At 39.1% G+C, this 22,995-nt stretch overlaps 2 protein-coding genes across 5 annotated transcripts in view; one reads left to right on the top strand and one right to left on the bottom strand.

The window, feature by feature from the left end:
• LOC127528026 (craniofacial development protein 2-like) overlaps nt 1-22,995 on the bottom strand; it is a 1,148,403-nt gene that overhangs the window by 1,107,113 nt on the left and 18,295 nt on the right. The gene's annotated exons all lie outside the window — the stretch shown is intronic.
• LOC114662745 (anoctamin-4) overlaps nt 1-22,995 on the top strand; it is a 391,274-nt gene that overhangs the window by 247,844 nt on the left and 120,435 nt on the right. For all 3 annotated transcript variants that reach the window (XM_028816398.2, XM_051928521.1, XM_051928523.1), the window contains 5 exons: nt 1,059-1,114; nt 4,032-4,153; nt 4,544-4,678; nt 6,445-6,541; nt 8,657-8,717. In XM_028816398.2, the coding sequence (XP_028672231.1) occupies nt 1,059-1,114; nt 4,032-4,153; nt 4,544-4,678; nt 6,445-6,541; nt 8,657-8,717 (471 nt within the window). The remainder of the gene's footprint in view (nt 1-1,058; nt 1,115-4,031; nt 4,154-4,543; nt 4,679-6,444; nt 6,542-8,656; nt 8,718-22,995) is intronic.

Raw genomic sequence — 22,995 nt, forward strand, 5'->3', positions numbered from 1 at the left:
AACTCAGTCAGATTCAGGCTGGAAAAGCAACATGGATACAACTTGTGGGTTCACCCCCACAAGGTGAAGGATAAGGGTTTACTGCAGTGCCTGCCAGTTGTCAGGAGACAGTGAGATGGATCCAGACCTACCAGACCTTTACAACAGAAACTGAACATGGAACACCTTCTGTTTTGAGGAAGGAGGTAGACCTTATTTAAGCAGTTGAAAAATACCAGCTAAAGCTGTACACAACTTGTGATGTGTGAGTCCTTGTCTTGCACCCCAAACCATGAGGCTGAGTCTCAGTACTTTAGCAAAACCAACTTTATTCAGCTTGAAACAGGAACAGCACAGTTATTTATTGTAGAGGGATCTACCATTCTCCTAAACACAGACACCGTATTCAGGCAGGGTTGTGGCCAGGTTAGTGGCCAAGTAATCCTGTTCCTTGCATCACCCATCGAAGGCAAGCGCTTATACCGCGACCGCGATGTAGTATCTAGTATCAGAGTACCTTGGACCCAGGGTGAGTGATTCACTATGTATCATAACTGTGCCATCTGATCTGATTCCATATGTTCTGGATAATTAGATAAAGCAATGTGGTGAGCTTTCAGCAGATCACCAATTAGTAGTGAACTGGACCTGAAAGACAGAAAACCTGGATAACCTGGATAATCCAAGTTGGTATTGAAGGTCTGCTGTGAATGATTAGTGGATGCCTTGTTTTGTGATGAGTTGCCCCAAGTCGGGGAGTTGAAGAACCTCATTGGTCTTGTGAGCAAAAAAATTAGCCATAGGTCAGAGCAGTGACAGCAGTTTTACAGGCATTTAAGTGGAGCATGGTGATGAATCAGATGAAGCCTTAGATTAACCAATCAGGAATAATGATGGTGATGATGAATGACGATAATTCAGTACATTCTGCATGTGTTCTGTACATAGAGTATGAGCAGGTGATAAGTCAAATCATTTCATAAAAAATAAATAAAAATAAGCTTGTGAGTGCTCTTATTGTTGAAGGTCTAGTATTTGTAATGTAACCTTATCAAGTTTCTCTTTTTTTTACATTGAAGGTTTAAACCGCTTATTGGGCAATAATTCCTATGAGGCAGCCTTCCCACTTCATGAAGTGAGTATTATACTGTTTCCTAATTAATGTATGCAAAAGTGAACATTTCTTTGTTTTTTCATAGAGTAAACCTGTGGGGGTTGATGCAAAAGCACCATTTAAATAACATCAACGCTAACTGTAGGGCGTATGAGAGAGCATGAGAGCAACAATTGTAAGGGAAATTAGAATGCTACCAGAAAGATAGAGACAAATGTTGGAAATAATAGAAAAGGTGGATGTAAAAGGTACTTAACCAGTAAGAGAACAGTTACAGAAGAAATCAATTTTATTAAGAAAAGCAATAGTTCAATACTTTGTACTGAAAAGGAAATTCCAGATACTCTAAATTAGTGTATTTTCTAAAAATTTCACTTCTTGCACTAGACAATAAATGCAAAAGGATAAGAAGATTAAAGAGAGCAAAGTCCTACAAAGTCGCAAGATACTAAAAGCAAATACAGTACTTCACCATGACTAGATAACATTTACCTATGGTACTTTAACATGCTAGTGATCATACTGTATCCATCCATCCATTATCCAACCCGCTATATCCTAACTACAGGGTCACGGGGGTCTGCTGGATCCAATCGGCAGGGCGCCAGCCCACCGCAAGGCGCGCACACACACACACACACACCCACACACCATGCACACACTGGGGACAATTTAGAAATGGCAATACACCTAACCCGCACGTCTTTGGACTGTGGGAGGAAACCGGAGCACTCAGAGGAAACCCATACAGACATGGGGAGAACATGCAAACTCCACGCAGGGAGGACCCGGTAAGTGAACCCGGGTCTCCTAACTGCGAGGCAGCAGCGTTACTCACTGCGCCATCGTGCCGCCCATCATACTATATATATATATACTGCATATATCTAAAATCACTATACACCAGGGAATATCCTTAAGACAGGAAGATTTGTCAGTCAGTCATTGTCCAACTCGCTATACCCTAACACAGGGTCAATGGGGGTCTGCTGGAGCCAATCCCAGCCAACACAGGGCGCAAGGCAGGAACAAATCCTGGGCAGGGCGCCAACCCACCGCAGGACACACACACACACAAAGCACACTCTAGGGACAATTTAGAATCGCCAATGCATATAACCTGCATGTCTTTGGACTGTGGGAGAAAACCGGAGTACCCGGAGGAAACCCACGCAGACACAGGGAGAACATGCAAACTCCATGCAAGGAGGACCAAGGAAGTGAACCTGGGTCTCCTAACTGCGAGGCAGCAGCACTACCACTGTGCCACCCAGGAAGATTTGTTTCATTTTAAAATTTTGATTGGGCCAACCCTGGTTATTAGAGCCCAGTTAGCTAGAAGAAGGATTAAAGAAATCGTTGTAACAGTGTGCAGTATGCAAAAGCAATTATTTTGACTTTCTATAAGCTTTATAAAATAAATTACCCAATGAGAAACAAATTGTCACCCTCTAGGAAACATGGCTCCAGGGTTAACTGTGTGCCATAGATAGAAAACAAGGATTATTTTCTGTATTAGTTGAAATCCAAAGTGGAATCATTGATCATAGTGATTAATTGCAGTGTTTTAATTTATATGAACGATGACACTAACAAAGTTAGTGAAATACCAGATACCTAATGTTTCCAAAAGTCACTTCAAAAAGACATTGACACTTAATGTTTTGAACCTACATCTTGATTACCGCAAGCACTTTTGTTGTCCATATTGTAAGAAGGGAATAATTTTTGTGAAAAATATCCATAGAAGAGATACTAGACAGTTTACAGGACATCTAGGTATAAACTGTGAGGGAAAAATCTTAATCTTAATAAAAATTATGATTAAGAGGTGATATGGAAGAAGGGTTTGAGAATGGTTAGGTAAGATGGCTGTCAGGTGTTATTTTAAAAATCAGTGCTTTTCAAGAACACTAAGAGTAAGGCACCAGTGGAAGCTGGTAAAGAGTAATTTTCATATAGATGCTAATACATTTTTTATTACACAGAAGGTTGTAGATGCATGGAATGTGTTGTTAAGTGGTGTAGTTTAAAGCAGAACTTTGACAGATCTTACATTTTTATTCAATAATATTTTGAAAACATTAGTAAAAAATGATGCTGCACACAGTATTTAGACAAGTGTTCATGATTTTTTTTTTTATAGAATGAAAACATGTTGAATAAAAGATTTGTTCATAGAGGTGGGAATTAAACCAACAACCATGTTCTTTACTCTTCATGTCTTAGTCATTAGGCAAGGCTAAGATATAGGAATATCGTCAGATGCACAGTGGAAAATAGGAGACATCAGCCTCCCCATTTTTTACACAACTGGGTATATGCAAAATTACGTGTGTCTCAGTATTTAATGTAATCTAATTAGTCTGAGTGATCTTCTCCACATTTCTTCCTCTCTCTTTCTCTCTCGGTCATTCCATCTTTCATTTTCAATTCATCACTCAGGACATTTGAGGTGCATGGAGAAAGTCTTGAGTAAATTTTTATATTTTGCACCAGAGTAAGGTTAGTCCACCAGTTTTGTGTTGCCACTGAAAGGAGACCAGACACAACATTAGCACTTTCAGCAGATGACTGCACCCCACTTTGTGTCCCAATTAAATGTATCCACATAACCATATCTTTATGAATACACTTATGATTAGATAAGCTTTGTTTTGAAACCAACAGGAATGAAATAATGAGCATGGTTATTTTAAAGACATATGATTTAATGACATTAGATAGATAGATAGATAGATAGATAGATAGATAGATAGATAGATAGATAGATAGATAGATAGATAGATAGATAGATAGATAGATAGATAGATAGATAGATAGATAGATAGATAGATAGATAGATAGATAGATAGATAGATAGATAGATGCTATACTGGAATGAGTGAGTTCTGCAAAATTTTGGATTGATATACATCATCTTTTGTTTATTTTAAAGGGAAGTTATAGAAGTAAGAATTCAATAAGGACTCATGGCGCAGAAAACCACAGACATCTGCTTTATGAGTGCTGGGCCTGGTGGGGAGTGTGGTACAAGTATCAGCCTCTGGATCTTGTTCGGTAAGTTCTCCATTGTTTACTCTATTTTTCTTCCTGGAAACGTGGATCTGCTTCAGTGGGTTATCAGACCTGTTTGCTTCCATGTAGAAAGTGAAAGAAAGTTTGTTATCATTTGTAAACTTCAAATGCTGTATTAAAGGATATGTTTTCAAGTCAGAAATTTCTTTTTAGCACTTAATCAACTTTTCTTCAGTGTTAGAAAGTTTTCTTTAATGTGTATTGTTTTAAAATTAGCTGTAATTGTTCATTTCTTGCATCTATTAAAAAACTTTTTTTTCCCAAAGGGAAAAAGGGAAAAAAGTAACTAATTTATGACATGGGCTCTACTGCTTGAAAGCAACAAGGACCTGTTTACATACAAATTGCAATCAAATGAATCTGTTTTTACAGGAGGTACTTTGGTGAGAAGATTGGTCTCTACTTTGCATGGCTGGGTTGGTACACTGGAATGCTTTTCCCTGCAGCATTTGTAGGACTGCTAGTGTTTCTTTATGGAGTCTTCACCCTGGACTATTGCCAAGTCAGGTAAAATAAATTTAATATAAAACTAATTTGAGTTAACCTTTTCTAAATCGTTTTAGAAATGTTTCATAGTAATTGCTATAGAAATATCCTCATTTAGAGCCTAAAGGAATTACAATACCACACCTACAAAAGGAATACAATAGGGGACAGGTAACTCCAAACTGAAAAAAAATAAATTGGAAACACAACACATTGTCTCTTGAGTAAGTATTCCATTGTGTCTTTAGTGAATGGTATATTAAACTGAAAATGAATGTTTATCCAGTACAGGTAGTGCATGGGAAACTGGAAAATATGAAGAACATGCTTTAAAGGAAATGCTTAATTATTTCTGTGGTCTTTGAGCTAATTAAGTATTTAAGAATTACAGCATATTTAATTATACAAGTTCTGATTACAGCTTGCTACATATAATTGTGGCTAGAGAATGACTTGTCAAAGAATTTTTAAAAGTAAAGGAGTGAACAATATCTTTAGTGGGCAAGACAAATCAGGGAATATTTTTTCTTGAGCCTGAAGATGGAGCCTTATTTTGTCAGCAAAGGGTGCTTCCCCGAACCCACTGTAAATTAAAAAAAGCTAAAGTTATAAAAAAAAGTTGTGTTTATTTTAAAACAGAACACAAGGATTACGAATAAGAGCAAGGATTAACAAAAAAGTATAAAGTAAATAAGGAAGAATAGTAAACCCTAATGTAACAGGTCTTTTATGAATTAAATAAATCATCCTGTGAATATGGTGGGTGGCCATTTCACTTCCCACCTAGGTACGCTCTCCAAGAACTCCAGTGTTACATCTCTCTGACCTTTCTCTTCTAATGTCTGGCTTGTCTTCTTTCTGCAAGCCTTGCTGTTGCTAATGGCTATCCTTCTGGCTCACAGCTCATTTGTTTCTTTACCACAGAAAAATGTTAAACTCCTGCAACTTTTCAAGGTTATTTTCTCCAACAATTTAAATGGCAGGAACACTATGTAGTAGTCCTAAGGCCACCTTCCTTAAATCCCTCATCTACCCCAAATATTCCTGTAGCCCCAACACTTCTTTAAGAGGGCAGAGAATTCCCAGGTAGCCTGTCTTTCAAAGTATATAGTGATGGTCCACATACAATACAATATAAGGGAAATTGTTTCTTCCACTGTTTACCGTGGTTCTTCTATTAATTTACATCTGCTTTTGAGTGTCTTCAGTAGCTCTCACCATCCCACTCTCCTGTTATAGAATCAACCTCCCCTGAAGGTATTGCATACATTGCTCCTCCTCAAGCACAGTTTACCTAGTCTGGACCTTGCAGAACCTCACCTCTGTCTTGGAGTACACCTCATATAACCTACAAAATGTTACCTTATGGACACAACATGTAGGATTGTGCTAAACAGCTATATGGCAGAGAGAATAAGGTGGTAAAAATTATTGAACTTCAAAAATCTGAGTTAAGCACCCCCACTCACACAAGTCCCAGAATCATACTGAAATTGATATCCATGTATGAATGTGGATTTCAGTTCCAATTCACAACCTGGATTCTTGATTCTGTTTACAAAGTAGTGAAACATAAATATGTGTCAGGTAAGCCAGACACACCAAAACTTACCAGGAATTAACTTGTGCTGTAGGTGCTGAGCCATTGTAAGTGACCATAAATTGAAGCAACAGCATAATTTTGGTCAGGAAATGTGTGCCAGTGAGTTTGGGAAGATCTTTTCAATTACTACTTAATTATTATTATTACACAGTATAATTAATAAATATCCACTTTTGTCTTCCAGTAAAGAAGTCTGCCAAGCAACAGAAATTATAATGTGTCCTTTATGTGATAAATATTGTCCTTACATGAGGCTGTCAGACAGCTGTGTTTATGCCAAGGTATGATAAATGTTTACTTTTGAAATTTTCCACCATCGCATTGGTTTATTGACATTGATTATCCTTCCATTCAATGAATATTTAAAGTTGAGTCACAGTAATCATATACTGTGGGGTGTAAAAATGCAGGGTGTAATGTAGATCAGGGGTAGGCAACGTCGGTCCTGGAGTGCCACAGTATGTGCAGGTTTTTGTTCCAACCCAGTTCCTTAACGAGAACTCAATTATTGCTGATGAAGCACATATTGCTTAAGTGACATTGTAATGCTTCATTTTAGTGGTCTCGCTTGTTAAGGTTCTCCAACCTTAATTGCTTATTTCAATCTTAAACTGCTGCATTCAGTGTTTTAATTGCTCCTTATTAGCAATAAGATGTAAAACAGGGGTAGGCAATGTCGGTCCTGGTGAGCCGCAGTGGCTACAGGTTTTCATTCAACCCAATTGCTTAATTAGAAACCAATCATTGCCAATCTCAGACCTTATTTAATTTTATGGCTTGTTAGTCTGTGCAATGTAAGGCTTTTATATCTTAGATTTTTTTCCTTTCCAAGGATATCATCCAAATGATTTGAAGCCTAAAACAGATCATTTTCAGTCTGTCACATTTTTCTATTAAGTGTTTTATTAAATCAAACCGTGCATGATGAACACACACAGATGTAATTGGAAAAAAGCTAGCTGGAGAACTGCTGGCTGCTTTGTCTTTTACATCTTATTGCTAATAAGGAGCAATTAAAACACTGAATGCAGCAGTTTAAGATTGAAATAAGCAATTAAGGTTGGAGAACCTTAACAAGCGAGACCACTAAAATGAAGCATTAAAATGTCACTTAAGCAATATGTGCTTCATCAGCAATAATTGAGTTCTCGTTAAGGAACTGGGTTGGAACAAAAACCTGCACATACTGTGGCACTCCAGGACCGACGTTGCCTACCCCGATGTAGATCATAACAACACTTTTGAAAAGAGCATATTCACATGTCATTTACAAAATAGTGAGATTTGAAAGGTTTCCACAGAGCTGCTTTTGGCTGTTGCTGCCTCCCATTTAGCCATTTTCCAACCTACTTGTCCACAACCATGTCAGAGGAATCTTATATATATATATATATATATATATATATATATATATATATATATATATATATATATATATATATATATATATAAACACAGACTATATGGTGTAACTTAAAACATGAGAGCAAAAGAAAGGTTTTGACAAGAATAGGCTGTTCAATTTAATATAACATCTTATTGCTCCTTCACCTATTATTTCTTAAATAGTGTTGAGACTTGGAGATCCCAAAGTGTTACTTTCAACTGTACTTGTAATCTTGCTAATCTAATCCTAATCACCTTATCCTGGATATTTAGTGATGTATAAGGTGAAAATTTTTATCATTGGCTTTAACAATTTTGTTACAAATTTTGTAGATGATGAATGCATTTAAAGTCGCCTGACATCATCCAAAAAAGATTTCTAACTCTCTATTGGTTTCTCAAATGGATAATTGTCAATCATTTCAAATGTTTTCCTTCACCTTGATGGCCACCAGACCATGATGATGTTAACAGTAGCCCTGAACAATGGGCATCTTCAACTAATTTCCAACCATCTTGGAAGTTTTATCCACCTACAGACAACAGCCTTACTCAAGCAATCATCACAAGAGACAATACTTAATATGTGAAAGATGTCTGTTCAGTTTTTACCTTTTCTTAACATAAAACATGATGCATATACTGTATACTGTTCCTCTTTTTATCCATCTTTAGTTAAGACAAAGGCAAGAAATTCTGTCCTTAAACACCAGTACAAAATGGCCTATTGCCTTTTTGCAGACCTTAGTACATCTCACTGCCTCTTTATCACCACAACGTTTTAGAATTATTTATCAGACCTTGTATTAGAGCTAACCACTAGTAAGTATAAAATCAGAGCTAACCACAATTTATTTATCTGATACAAAAAGTGTTAGGTATAATAGGTTTGATTTAATATTTGTTGCAGATAATGGCCTTAATGTTTTGCATCTTGAAATGCTAATGTAATAAACCATAATTAATTTTTCATTACATCTGCTCAGTTGTAACTGTTCTCTTGATTGTAGGTCACGCACCTGTTTGACAATGGAGCAACTGTCTTTTTTGCAGTTTTCATGGCTGTATGGGGTGAGTTTTTGATATGCTTTAAATGCAGTACTGTGTTCTTTTAATTTAACTCTTTCAGGGTGGATGTTGACTTTTGTCGAAATTCAGGGGTAGAGGACGGTAATCAGCTGTAAACTGTGGCAAAACTCACCGTTATATTTTAATTAGACTCTCTTTAAAGTTAGCTTTGTTGATTTGACTGAGATTTCCTGCACGTACGTGAGCAGCGAAGATCAAACACCCCCTCAAATGGCATCGACATCTGGTGAAAGACCAAAGCGAATGCGCAAAACAGAATATTCTGTGGACGATGTTTTGCATATCATATCACTGAGTCGGACTCTGAGTTGTTGGATTTTGATGTAAGGGACCAGCATCAGCTGATCGTGGTGCTGAACATGTCCGTGTAGCTAATGGGCCTACGGCAATATTCACCCGGGAGGACCACCTCTTACGATGACAAGAGGTACAAACCAGATTGCATCACACTGCAACCACTACTGCTGCGCGAAGACAGCCAGGCAGCCGGCCCATTGCGTATTCCTGCTGGTCACTGAGTTGCCCCCACTGCTGCCAGAGTTGCCAAATGGGCGCGACAGCAGCCACGGTATGCAGTAATGGACATTTTATATTGATTTCTGTGCGCTTTTCAGAAAACTGGAAAAATATTCAGCCCTCAAAGAGTTAATATAAAAAACTGTCGTTGTATATCTACTAATCTCAGGAGATATGCAGATCACAGAGTGCATCTTTTTTATCTGCTCTTTCAGTTTCATCTCCATGTAAGTGTGTGATTCAGTACTTTATATTTAGATTATGGCGTTTTGTGTTTTCAACTAAAAAATACAAGACTCAAGGTTAGTTTTCTCAAAAACATTTGAGGCTGTCATAAGAATATTGTCTTGCTATAACTTATTCCTTTACTGTATCCAAACATCTCTTTTCAAATAAGCATGTTCATCCCAGCAGGCTTCAAAATTTTACTACTGTTTTTTCAGCAAATATGCAATACAGTAATTGGCTGAACATGCAAGAAAAGATAAACCCTAAGATACCATAAGTTAGTCCTACCATCCAGTCTCATCTTGTGTGTACTGTGCATCTAGATTCTTCTGTAGACATAATCATACAATCCTATTTAATTTCCAATTGGAACATTGGTTTTAGGAAACTCCATTTGCCTGAGGTTAGTTTGTATTGTGTTTTTATGAGTGAATAATGTTCTAACCTCACTGAGTGTACTGCCATAATTGCTGACATCATTTTTATCACGTAATTCTCTTTGCTGCCCCAAGTCTCATAATGTAAAATTACCAAAAAATGAAGGTCTGGGTGGCAGCAACATAACAACTTGGTATGCTTAGCATGGTTTTGTCCAGTTATTTTGAATGAATATTATCAAGCTGGTTAGCATTAAAATTCTCACATACAAAAAAAGTTACTTTAGATGTGTTGAATTCATTTTTGAATTTGTAATTTTTCAATGAGATACCAGATTCAGTGAAAAACGGCACTTTAAAAAAGCTGATTTATTTTTAAATACTAGGAAGCTTTCCCCCCTGCTCGCTTCCCTCTCCCTTCACTTTCAACAAAAGATATCTTGTGTTATTAGTAAGAGAACTCAGAAATTAAGCCAGCAAAAGCAAAGCACAGAATAAGTTAAAAAAGACCATGTTCAATACCAAAATTCAAGAAAAACAATTGTCAAAGTCCAAAACGGAAATCAAAAATTTCTTGATCAGTATAATAGCCCAAAAAGTCCTTTTTAGGGCTGCATGGCTGAACAAGCTCATTCTTTGGTGACAGTCCTTGGTACAGGTACTGCACCCAGAGGTTGATAAGTCAGTTATTGGGAGACTACTTCTCTGAAATTCCCTCTCTCTCTTCTGTCTGCCCACTCTCAGGTTCTCTCCTCCTCAAATATGGCAATACCTGTTTGCATCAGCCACTGTTTCTTCCCAGGTATCCAAGCTTATGCTAGTAGATTTCAAGTCACACTTACAGAAATCCTTGTAGCACACCATTGTGCGCCTTACCAGCTGAGAGACTGTAGCATATTCTCCATACAGGAGATCATTGAGGTTCCAGCTTTCTTGCATACAATGTACATGACTAAGCCAGTTTAATCATCTCTGTATGAGAAGGGCAAACATGCTTGGCATGGTGGCCTGCTCCAGAATGTCTTTGTTTGGCACATGATCCTTCCAAGAGATGCCCATGATCCAAAACAGACAGTGAAGGTGAAAGGTGTTAAGGCAGTGCTCTTGGTGTGCGTAGGTAGATCAGATCTCATTGCTATAGAGGAATTTGCTTAGTATTCAATCTCTGTACACTAAGATCTTGTTGGCTGTGGTGAGTTTAATGTTTTCTCACACACGCTTTGGACAGTATAGCCATAGCAGTAGCTTTCCCAATACTCTTTTTAAGCTCTGGGTCTAGCACCAGGTTGCTGGCAATTGTTGATCCCAGGTAGGCAAAATATTTTGCCACCTGCAGGTTGTAATCACCAATTCGGTTGCTGGGAACTTCACACACATCCTTGCCCATAGTTTCTGTCTTCTGCAGGGAAAGGGTGAGTGCAGACACTTTGCAAGCATGGGCAAATGAACTGACCATCCGTGAAGATCCACTTATGAGTGAGCTGTCAAGGCAGCATCATCACCAATGAGCGTCTCCCTTCCCAGGACAAGGTTTACATTGTCTTTTCTCTGAAGTAGTTTTAGAGCTTGTCGTTGGACCTGGTATGAAGGTACACTATGTTATTTGATGACCTGAAGGCATAGGACAGCACGAAGGAGAAGAATATCCCAAAACCTGTTGGGGCAAGGATACCACCCTGTTTCACACCCCTGAGGATTGGAAACTGGTCTGATGTTAAACATTCCACATGCACTGTTTCCTACATGCAGTCTTGAATGGAAGTGATAATATTTACCAGCTTTGGTAGGCACACTGTCTTATCTAGCAGTTTGAAAAGACCCAATCTACTGACCAGGTCAAAAGCCTTGGTCAGATCAATGAAGGCAACACACAGAGGCTGCCTCTATTCACTGCCTTTTTCTGTAAGTATCCTAGTGAAAATATATCAGCAGTGGATCTCTTTGCCTTAATGCCACACTAAATTTAGTTTATACCCACTCGGCTAGAGTCTGCAGCCTTTTCAAGGACACTTCAGTGAATACCTTGCCAATGGTGCTGAGCTGGAATATGCCCTATGACTGTTAAAATCGCTGTGATCTCCCTTGTTTTTGTATAGTGTGATGATGCATGTCTTGGATATTGATCCCCTTTCCCAGCACTGGCATAATAGCTCATGAAGATGACTGAGGAGCACCTGTTTCTCATACGGTGGTTCACTTCAGCAGGGATGCCATGTTTTTCTGGTACCTTGCCAAGTGAAAGTGTGTATGTGGCCTTGCTGAGCTCATCCTCAGTTGGAGGTAGGTTAAGCTCTTCCCTGACAGTCAGTTTAGAGCAGCATCCATGACTGGATTTTGATAATACTAGTTCCATCACTCCAACCACTTAACATGGTTGTTGAAGACTTGAACATCCTTTGACCTCAATGGTGCAGTCTTGTTAACGATGGGGCCATAAGTTGTCTTCATCCCCTTGTACATACCTTGTACTGTTGTTAGCACAGGCTAGGGTGCGTTTGCATATGTTCTGCCAGTGATCATTGGTGCAGTGTGTAGCTGTTCTTTGGACATTGATACTTGCAGCAAGGCTTTGTGCTGAGAGATCTTCCTTGTAGTTAATCAGCTTCTCTCCTCCTATTGATGATGGGTTCAGTTTCAGAGAGGTGAGACTCAAACCAATCTTGGCTTCTTCTATTCTTTTTCCTGGAGAATGACATGGCTGCATTGTATGTGGAGCCCCAGAAGAATCACCATCTCTCCTCCATGGGATCCTCAAATGCCTGTTTTAGTAAGTCTGTAAACTGTGTATGATGCTCTGGATTCGCGGTCCTAGTTGTGTTTGTATGCTGCTGACCCATTTGCCTATAGTGGTGAATTTTCCTTGGCCACAGTCAGATTTTGCAGCACACCATGGAGTGGTTGGTGTTATAGTCAGCACTGTGAAAGCTGTGTGTGAGAAGCACACTGTTAAAAGCAGATCTTATAATGATGATCAGGTCCAGTTGATGCCAGTGGTGGGACCTAGGATGCCTCCAGGAGACCCTGTGCCAGACCTTTTTCTGGAAGAAAGAATTGGTGCCGAAGAGCTTGTGGTATGAACAAAGCTCTTTAACAGTCCCTGGCCATTGTTGTTCGTTCTGCCAGTGCCAAAGCACCCCAGGCAGTCTGGCCATGAGCTGTGATCCGAAATGTGTCTTGCATCGAGGTCACCCAGCAGGAAGATTTGCTCCGACTCTGGTATCCTACTAATAGCACCATCCAGGTCTTCACAGAGCAGCTTTTTAATTTCTTCAGGGGAGCACTATATTGTAGCACAGACATTTAGGATGTTCACCTAGCTGGACAAAGTTGAGAGGTACAGAAAAAGAATCCATTCTGAACCGCTGACAGGAGGCTCCATCATGGAGAGGAAACTTTTTTTTACTCCAAAACCAACACTGTGATATACACAATGTGATCCACATTGAGCTTCCTCAGCTCAGTATTAGTGGCTGCTGTTTTTCTGCAGCCATCTATCTGTTATAATTCATTGGTGGGGCTGGGAACATTCTCCTGACATTCCAGATGGCCATTCACATTGCTGGAAGTTTCTTCTTTCTTTGGTTGTAGTACTGTATTTGCTGCCTGTTTGTTGATTGTCTCTAAGCTTCAAGCACCCATTGAAACAGGCAGAAAGTGGTGGGTTGGCACCTTATTGGTCAGGGTTTGCCATACTTGAGGTGCATGGTAGCTGACCAGTGAGATACAAAGGTCTCACACACTGTCAGAGGCAGCCTGTAGTTCTGGTTACTTACTCCAGTCAGTTTGGACTTGTAACTGCCACCTCCTGTAGTGGTCTTGCCGGTTTTGCTGATTTGCAGCAGCACAGGGGTGTCCTTGAATGCTTGAGGGGATTTTGAAAAACCTCACATTCATTCTTTCCCTTCTTCATGGTAGGATTAAATTTTCTTCATTACACATCAATTCCAACACATCTTCAAACGTCTTACATTCCTTTGTCTGTGAAGGGTAAAGAGATCACCACCATTCCTATAGTCATAAACATTACCATTTAACTCTTTTTTAGGCTGAATAATTTGGATGAAATTTAGAGCATTACATTTTAAAGCTACACTGTTTAATATATGATGATGTCTGGTACAAAGCATCAGCCATCCACGCTTTTTTATAACTGAGTTTTAGCACAAATCTGCATTTTATGAGTTTCGTTTTAAGATATAATTTTGATAAATTAAAAGAAAGGGGAGTACAACTAAAACATTTCTTCATGAACCATTTTTATTTCAAATGAAATTTTCCTGTTTATCTTTTCTGCAAATGTTTTGAAATTTTTAATTTTTCAAAGTTTACTTTTGTCATTATATTTACAGACATCTTCACAGTTCTAGTACATCTTCTATTCTTTAAATAAACAAAATCAAACAATCAGTGTCTCAATGACAAACATTGTTCATCACCTTTTTACTGAAATATGGCATCTACTTGTACCCAGGCTTTTCTTAGGCAAAACTATAAAAAGGACAGTAATATGACATTTTTAAAACAGTTTGTGGCAGTGCTTACCCTCACAGTTTATTTATAAATAAATAAAAAAACAGTCTACAGGTACAACACGTAGGCTTTCATTTGGAAAGTTTCATAAAAGTTCCTTTTTCATGAAAGCAGAAGCAGTCAGCCAGTCTCTGTTTGGTCTGGGTCAAATGATATCAGTTCATGTTTCAAATGCCTTTCTACCCACTTTACTGCTTCTGTGACATTTGAAACGTGAGGCATAGGATGGTTTAGCAATACCTGATTCTTATCAGTTGTCTCTTAATTTTCCCTTTAGCAAGAGGGAAGCTTTTAGCAAGTTTTATATTCGTCTTCATATGTAATATATCCATCTTGGGTTAGAGCAATAATTGAAACAGAAGTTGCCAAAAGAGTTCAACTTTAGATGAGAACCAGAAGTGATGTGTTCCTCTGGAGGATACCACCCTGTTAATATCATGGGTATAAAATAGTCATTGTTTACAGCTTGTAACTTAATAAAATGTTTTTTATACAAAGGAACACACTTGCTAATGGCTGCTGTCCACCTTTTTTCTACAAGTAGCAAGTCTTCTCAACAATATAACATTGTTACAACATATAACATTGTTGTTGTTCATAAATGTTTACAAAGGTGACTTTTTCCCTGTCAATAGTAAAGTAGTTGTCTTTGTTGGCCTCAGTAATTTGGTTGTTCATTATTCTCTTTGGTAAGAATTCACTTTTCTTTTCATCTGTGAAGAGAACACATTCAAGTCAAAAACCTTAAAAAGTGGAATAATGAAGGAAGGATAGAAAATAAGACCAAAAAAACATAATAAGGACAGCTTAGCTTGTCACAGAAAGAAGGGAATGATTTATAGTAATATCAGGAGGTCTCAAGTGCTGAAGCTTTTGCCAACCAGTCACCTCGATGACTTAAACATTACACCCCTCACTTTCAGATAGATAGATGTTTCTATTATAACCTTTTTATTATTGGAGAAAACAAAATGGCTCTGGGCAAAAAATGAAACCATTAGTATCTCTTGGTGTAACAAAGTGGTGACTAATGGTACTCCAGGACAACTTGTCATGGAAAGGATAGGCAGCATTAGGGATAGATTTTACTATTAGGTTCTTTTCTGCCATTGTCTCCATTGAGACCAGGGTCAATGAGGTAAAACAGCATGTCTTTTTGATCAGTTTATTCAGGTGTTGGTGCCTAGCATACTCTTGGTTGGCAATACTTTCCCACAAGACTACAGCATACAACAGTACACTAGAAAGTATAGACTGAACAGAAGTTTGTTTCTGACATTAAATACCTGAAAAACTCATTATTCATTGAAAGATATTAGTCTATTTCTACATTGAAAATGACTTCACAGCATGAGCTATACAATGGGGGGTTACAAAAATTTATGATTGACAAGCCAGGTGCTTGCAGTAAGGATTGGTGTGTCTAAAGAGTGGGTTTCCTGCATATCGAGGGTGGGAATTACAGAAAATAGGCATGACCTTAAAATTATACACAATTTACATAACATTTCTATTATTATTAAAGTTATTAAGCAGTTCTCATACGTTTGCAATCTGAGATTTTTCTTCTTTTTTTGCATATAACAAAGACATATGCTTTACATTTGCCAATCCAACAGATTGCACATCACAAACATTAACACTGCAATCTTTTTTTCGTATCTGCCGTTTCTATAGGAGGGTGACAATGAGTTAAATTCCAATGGATGTTTTTCAAATGTTGACAAGCAATAAGCAAAAGGAATCAATGAAAACCACAGACAACAAAAACAGAAAAAAAAAAAAAAAAAAAAAACAGTACGAGGAAAGTTCGAAGAAAGAGATTTTTTTACAATGTTTCTGTTTGGGGATTGTTGTGCAAACGTGCACAACTGAGCTGTGACTACAGATCTAACTGCTCTGTGGATGATTCGTTCAAACATTTCAAGGTCACTTCGTTGTAATGAAAGCATCTGCTGAATGTACTTCGTAGTAACGTGATTTCTATAGACTCATGTCATATGGGGAAACTGTCGGGACCATAAAAATACTTTGTTGTAATAGTCTCTCACCTCGGTCTCTCTCCTCTCTCTGCACCACTGCAAAGCCCCGCCCGCCAAGTGTTCTGAAAAGTCTGTCAGACGGCTGTGGACCGGTAGTGGGCCACAGACCGGGGGTTGGGGACCCCTGGCCTAAAGAACCCACCTAAATGCGCAAATGTTAACCACATTTCAAGCTGCTGGCCTGCACTCATGTTATATTTGATGTTAGAATGCTTCACTGAAAACAAGATAACAGAAAGTTCAAACTACAGAGCTCTAAGATAAAGATAGTAATATATGGCAGTTCCTATCAAACTCAAATTGATTCCTAGGCTAAAGGTTGCTTTTCAAGGAATACCTGCCCCCAAATCTTCAAATAATATCTTGGCAGCTGTTAACTACCCTTTTTTGATGTAGTACTACGTGTTCATTTTCAATTTTCCATGCCTACAAATGTCTTATTAAAGATTAATTTGGCAGCTCACTTTTCATGTTTTTCTTAGTAGTGAGGTATAAGAGGTTGAAGAGGAGCAGTAGTCCTTCATTTTGCCAGATTTGTATGGCAGGTTAGGTTTACAGTTCAGTATTACTGCTTTGTAGCCATTTACCATAACAAATTATATATATATTGTAGAGAAAAGCCAAGCAAAATGACACCTTTTATTGGCTAACTAAAAAGATCACAATATGCAAGCTTTCGAGGCAACTCAGGCCCCTTCTTCAGGCATCTTGGGGACCATCCCTGTATATTGTCCACCGGACAAAAGAAAAACCAAATGAAACGTTGTGATCAAGAGCAAAAAGTAATTTTAAGCAGATGATCTTTTACAGTCAACAAAATGACGTTTTTATACAGCAAAGTAAAATGGAGGTAGGAAATGGTTGGCAGGAAATGGCTGGTAGGAATTGATGTCAAAACGGGGAGACGGAAGCGATGTCATCTTAACAGAAAGCCGGAAGTGATGTCATCAGAAGGGGTCGGACGTAACGTTATGTCTGGTGCCGGAAGTGACGTAGCGGCGGTCATTTTGCCCCCCTGGGTTGCATTGGGGCCACTATCCTGGAACACTGGAGCTCATCCCTGTTGTGGCCACTACTCAGGGCGCCACAGTCGGGAGGAGGAGGAGAAAGCTGCCTGGGTGGAGTGGAGGAAGACGAGTGATTTTTGTGGTGTGGTTTTCTTTTCTTTTGTGTGTCTTTTGGGGACTGTGCTGTAGCTGAGGGACACAGGGAAGACTTGATCCCCAGCAGAAGAACAGAATATTTTCATTTGTTTTCACCTGTGCCTCTGGTGTCAGTCTGTGTTTGGGTCAGCGCCAACCAAGCACTTTTATATATATATAGTAACAAGGCGCTATATATGTACCCGACCCGACACAGATTGGACACAGAGGCACACGTATAAAATAAATAAACTTATTTTCTTCAGCTGGAGAACACGTCTTCCCCGTATCCCCCAGCCACAACACAGTCCCAAGTGTAACACCAAAACACCACACTCCTCTCTTTCTTTCACCACCACTCCTCCCAGGCAACCTTGTCCTCCTCCACTTGACTCTGGCTGTTGAGTGGTGGTTGCTGGCCCCTTTTATTGGGTACCCGGAAAGTTCCAGGTGTTTGATTGCCGACATCTGGCTGCACTTCTGGGTTGGGCAAAACTAATGCCCAGAAGGGTCCAGCAGCTCCTGTTGCAGCACCCCCTGCTGGCGCCTGTGGAACCCAACAAGGCTGTGGAGAACTCCATCCCCCATGGAGCCCTGTGGGAGGCTGAGGCACCGCTCCAACCCAGAGGGGCGGCCAACCAACGTCCAGGCGGAGGTATTGGACTGTCCAGGGCTGCTCCCCCAGAAATTATAGTGAAGGTGCGTCCTGGCCGTCAACCACATTATATATATATATAAACATGAATTTGTCAACACAAAAGGTGGTTTTTGAGCAACCATGTATACAGTCATATATTGAACAAATTATAAATCTCTATATATATAAAATCCAACGTCTGTCTGTCTGTCCGCTTTTCACGAGAGAACTACTTAACGGATATAGATCAGGTTTTTTTTATAATTTGCTTGAACATTCCGGTTGATTTTGCAACGTCTCTCATTGCACTATGTATCATAGTTTGCTTGCGATACTGATTTATTTGCGCGAATCCGAGAGACACGCAGTGGGACGAGGGGAGTGGGGGCAGGGCCCTCCTCACTCACACGCCTGCCTCGGGACATCCCTTACCTCCGCTTAGCTAGCAAACGAGAGAAATACTTAATGGATTTGGATCGGGTTTTTTTCTATAATTTGCTTGAATATTCCAGTTGACAGCTAGGGACAGCTAGTATGTGTATATATATATATATATATATATTTATATATATATATATATATATATATATATATACACCATTACCTGCAATATAGGATAGCATAAAGGTATAGTAATAAGTTCATATTGATAGTAATCATAATATTAGTGTAGGGTAGTCATTTCCACAGTGCATGGGGAAGATGCTATATAAATAAAGTGTAGTGTAGAATCTTGGGTTCAAATCCTGAGCCTGGGCAATGTCTGTGAGGAGTTTGTATTATGACAATGCATGTTCTCTTCTGGCTCCCAACGACCTTATGGGAGCCCTGAACCCAACACCGTCAGTAATGTCACCGAGTAGAGCTGACAAATGGGGAGAAATCTCACATGAAGCCAGGGGTATTTCCAAAAGTGAAAACGTGCTTTTATTAAAACAATCAAAAAGTGCAAAAGTGCAGTGTCCAAAGTTCCACAAATAAATCCATAAAAATAAAGGCCCAGTGAGGTATGCATAAGTTAAAAACGCAGTCTCTCCTTACTCTCCAGCCCTCCTCCCATTGCACCTTCTGCTCCACGGAGAACCAACAACCACGAGCTCCTTCAGTTAACCTTCATCTTGGCCCCCTATCAGGATGTCACTGCCAGACCGCCAAGGTCAACTCTCCTCCCTCGATCCTTCATGCACCCGCAGTCGCTCCTCAGATCGTTCGGGAGGACACCTCTCCTGCTCACCCCACTCACTCATAAATTCAGTGGGGCAAACTAGCCCCCAGAGCGCATCAGCATAATGCTCCTTCGCGGGGCCCCAGCTCATGGCGTTTCCACCTTCCAGGTGGCCAGATCGTCAGCACCTGACTGCTGTTTTTCCGACCTTCTACCGCATCCGCTTTTCTCTCTCCGTCAACCTTTCTCCTTCCTTTTCCTCCTCCACGATTTCTCTGATTTATCTTCCCCCTCCGCTCGTATACATCCGTCTATATATACACACCCATGGGTGCCTCCGTGGGCGCAGCGCCTTAATTACATGCCGCAGGAAGCCAATGAGGCAAACAAGAATGACCACACCCACATGTGCAGGTGCGACTCACTCCGATCACCTCATTAACTCCCCGCGGTCGTGCAATCACACCCATGGAGAACGCCACGGCTGTACTGATTTAAAAACTGACCTTTTTTTTCGGATGCTGCGGACCTGCTATACCACATGTATGTCCTCCTCCTTTCTGCGTAGGAGTTTTCTCCCATGTCCCAGTGACATTCAAGTTACATTAAATGAAAGCTCTAAACAAGCCCAGTATGCAAAAGAGTAATGCTGTATGAAGCCAGCCATGCTCGGTGATAGATTGGCATCCCATCCCGGGTTTGTTCCTGCATTGCGGTTAATGCTGCTAATAGGTTTCAGATCCTGCAGCTCTGATTATGTGGGTATGGTAATAGTAGCATAGGTAATGAAGTTCTCCTAGTCATGTTTTGTTCTTTTATTTTTTCCAGGTATTTATTCCATATAGTGAACATTGCCCCATGGTTTGCAGTGTATGGGATACTAGACACTAGACAACACTGCCTGGTTGTTTAAGCTGCAGCTAGATAATGATCACAAGTGCAAATGATGCTGAAGTACTTGATTTTGTCCAGCATTTGCACTGGTATGCTTTTGTGGATTGTCACTGGCCATTATAATTATATTTAATGTGAAACTCTCATGTACTTTTCTGCTGTTATTCTGTAAAATGTATGTTTTATATTAAATCACAGTGAATGCCAGAGACTTCCACTCTTGTGACCATCAGCAAGCAGCTGGAAGTGTGATGTAGTGGATAAGATGCCAGACCCTAAACCGCAGGGTTAACCGTTCAATTCCCATGACCTTGAAAGACATTTAAAATGTCCATGCAACTGTAAAAATATGTCTCAAGACTTGTGCAATACTTGGTTATTGTAAAGTGTAGGTATTTCATTTTAATAAGTCACTTTACATAAAAAAGGCAGTTTGCTCATCTTTGGTCTTAATTTCAAAATATATGTTTAACAAAAGCCAGTACAGCTCCTCGCCCAAAGGACAGGGTACAAAAGCAAAGACAAAGGGATCGACATGCTCTTAGTAATAACAAAGCCCAAGTTGAGCAAAAACCAGAAAGCCTGACAACTTTAAAGTTCATATAGGTAGCAATTAGGTAACAAGGTTGTTGGGCTAAATCTTATATTCTTAAAGAACACAGTACCTACTGTCAAGCTTGTTGGTGACAGAATCATTGTATGGGGGCTACTTCTTTTGAGGGGAGACAAGGTCTTTTGCTGAGGACAGGGGGGACACAAATAGTTGCAGATATTAAGACATTAGTGTAAATAACATACATCTTTCTGCCAAATGCTGATGTTAAAGGAGAATTTCATGTAAACATTTGTACTATGGATTTGTAAATGATGGTGTTCACTACAGATAATAAAATATGTTTGTTTAGATAACTGAGACATTTCAACATAAAGAAAATGTACTCTGTACAATGTAAACAAAAACCCTTTAGCCGATACTAACCTAGCTGGAACAGATATGTGCGGCAATGTAGGCCTCTTAGACTGACCCCACCTGTTGTGGAAGAAATTAAACCACTAGAATATAATTTGCCCTGACTTGGAAGACATGTTGAATGGTGCCTTATATCACCTGCTAAGTTTTATGTCCGCCTCCTAAGTCTGAATCACGGCTCAGTGCACATTCTCCAAGTGTGTTTGTGAGTCCTCTTCTGGCTTCCTGAAGATGACCGAGTGTGTAAGTGTGCCCCAAGATGAACTTGCACTTTGCCCAGAGTTGGTTCCTTCTTATTTCCTGTTACCAGGAGAAGCTTTTGGCCTTTTCCAGCCCTTTACTGAATGTGTGGATATTTAAAGCTTCCAGCAGAATAAATAAATAAAGAACTGATTAATAATTACTACTTACCATTGGACCTTTGCTCTTCTATTAAAAGGGTGCTTTGAGGACATGAAGCTGCTTTCTTTTTGTCAAATATCCAGCATTTATACAAAACAAGAATCACTATTGAAAGCTGAGCAAAAAATGTAATTATTCCCAAGATTAATGCACTTCTTTTACCTGAAAAAACACAAAAAAACAAGAATGAATTTTTCTCACTGAGTATATTAGAGGGTGATGTGTCATCTCAATAATTGGACCCAACTTCATTTTCCAGCCTTGTTTTGTTTCTTTAGAGTTTGCACATTTTTCTGAAGTTCGTTTGGGTTTTTTTGGATTTCTTTCTGTTGCCTAAAGACTATGCTTATAAAGAAATGGCATTTCACCTCAGGACATGCTCTCCTTGTGTTTGCAGAGGTTTACTGTAAGACTCCAGTTTTCTTCACGCATTTCCAGGGTGCTGGGGTTAGGATGATTTTCAGCAATGTATTACCCTGCTGTGAGTCAGTAATGAGTAAATGGCTTCTGCCATTCCCATTGCCCGAATAAGGAAATACTAGTCCAGAAAACAGAATGGCTGTGGTATAAAGATAGCAATTTGGTAGCAACATAATGGTCCCTCTTCTTGATTGACCAATTGAGTATTAGCAAAATGTTTGTAATTCTTGAATATGTTTTAAACTTCACTTGCAGTCTTGCTCAAACAGTCTATTCTGAAAGCCGGAATGGGATACTAGTCTTTCACGTGGCATTTGCAAATTCTGCTACAAAGAGTGAGTTAACTGTCAGAAGTCAACTGACCACAAAATCGTATCTTTCAAATGGGAAAGCGAAAACATGACCTCTTTAAAGGACTTTTGTAATGTAAATCTTGCACATACATGCAAAAACAAAGCCCACAATAATGCTTTACTCTCCTTTTTGTCATCATTATCATAAAATAAAACTTAGTTTAAACATATTTTTAATTTTATAACTCAGGATGTGGTTTGATTACTTTAAAGAGAATTAGTTCAGGGGGAAAAGAATCCCTTTTAACTGTCTGGCCTTATTATTTTAAATATCTGGCTAACTTGCTCTTTTTTTTCATTTTTTATTGATTTTATTGAAATCACACAACATTCCATACAAATACATCAATTTTACAAGAATTTGATTGAAAACAAATCAACCCCCACCCCCTGAGAAAGAGAGCATGGCCAGCAGAATAAAACTTAAACCTAGTAAAAATAAGCAAATAGATAAATTAATAAGTGAATATAGATAAATGGAGAAAACAAAAAAAGAGAATAGGGAGAGAATCTGCTTCCTCAGTGCTTTAAAAGCTTATTCTAAAATGTTATTGATTAGATCCTGCCAGGTTTGGAGAAATTTC

Source organism: Erpetoichthys calabaricus, chromosome 1, assembly GCF_900747795.2.
Source record: "Erpetoichthys calabaricus chromosome 1, fErpCal1.3, whole genome shotgun sequence".
NCBI classification, from domain to species: Eukaryota; Metazoa; Chordata; class Cladistia; order Polypteriformes; family Polypteridae; genus Erpetoichthys; species Erpetoichthys calabaricus.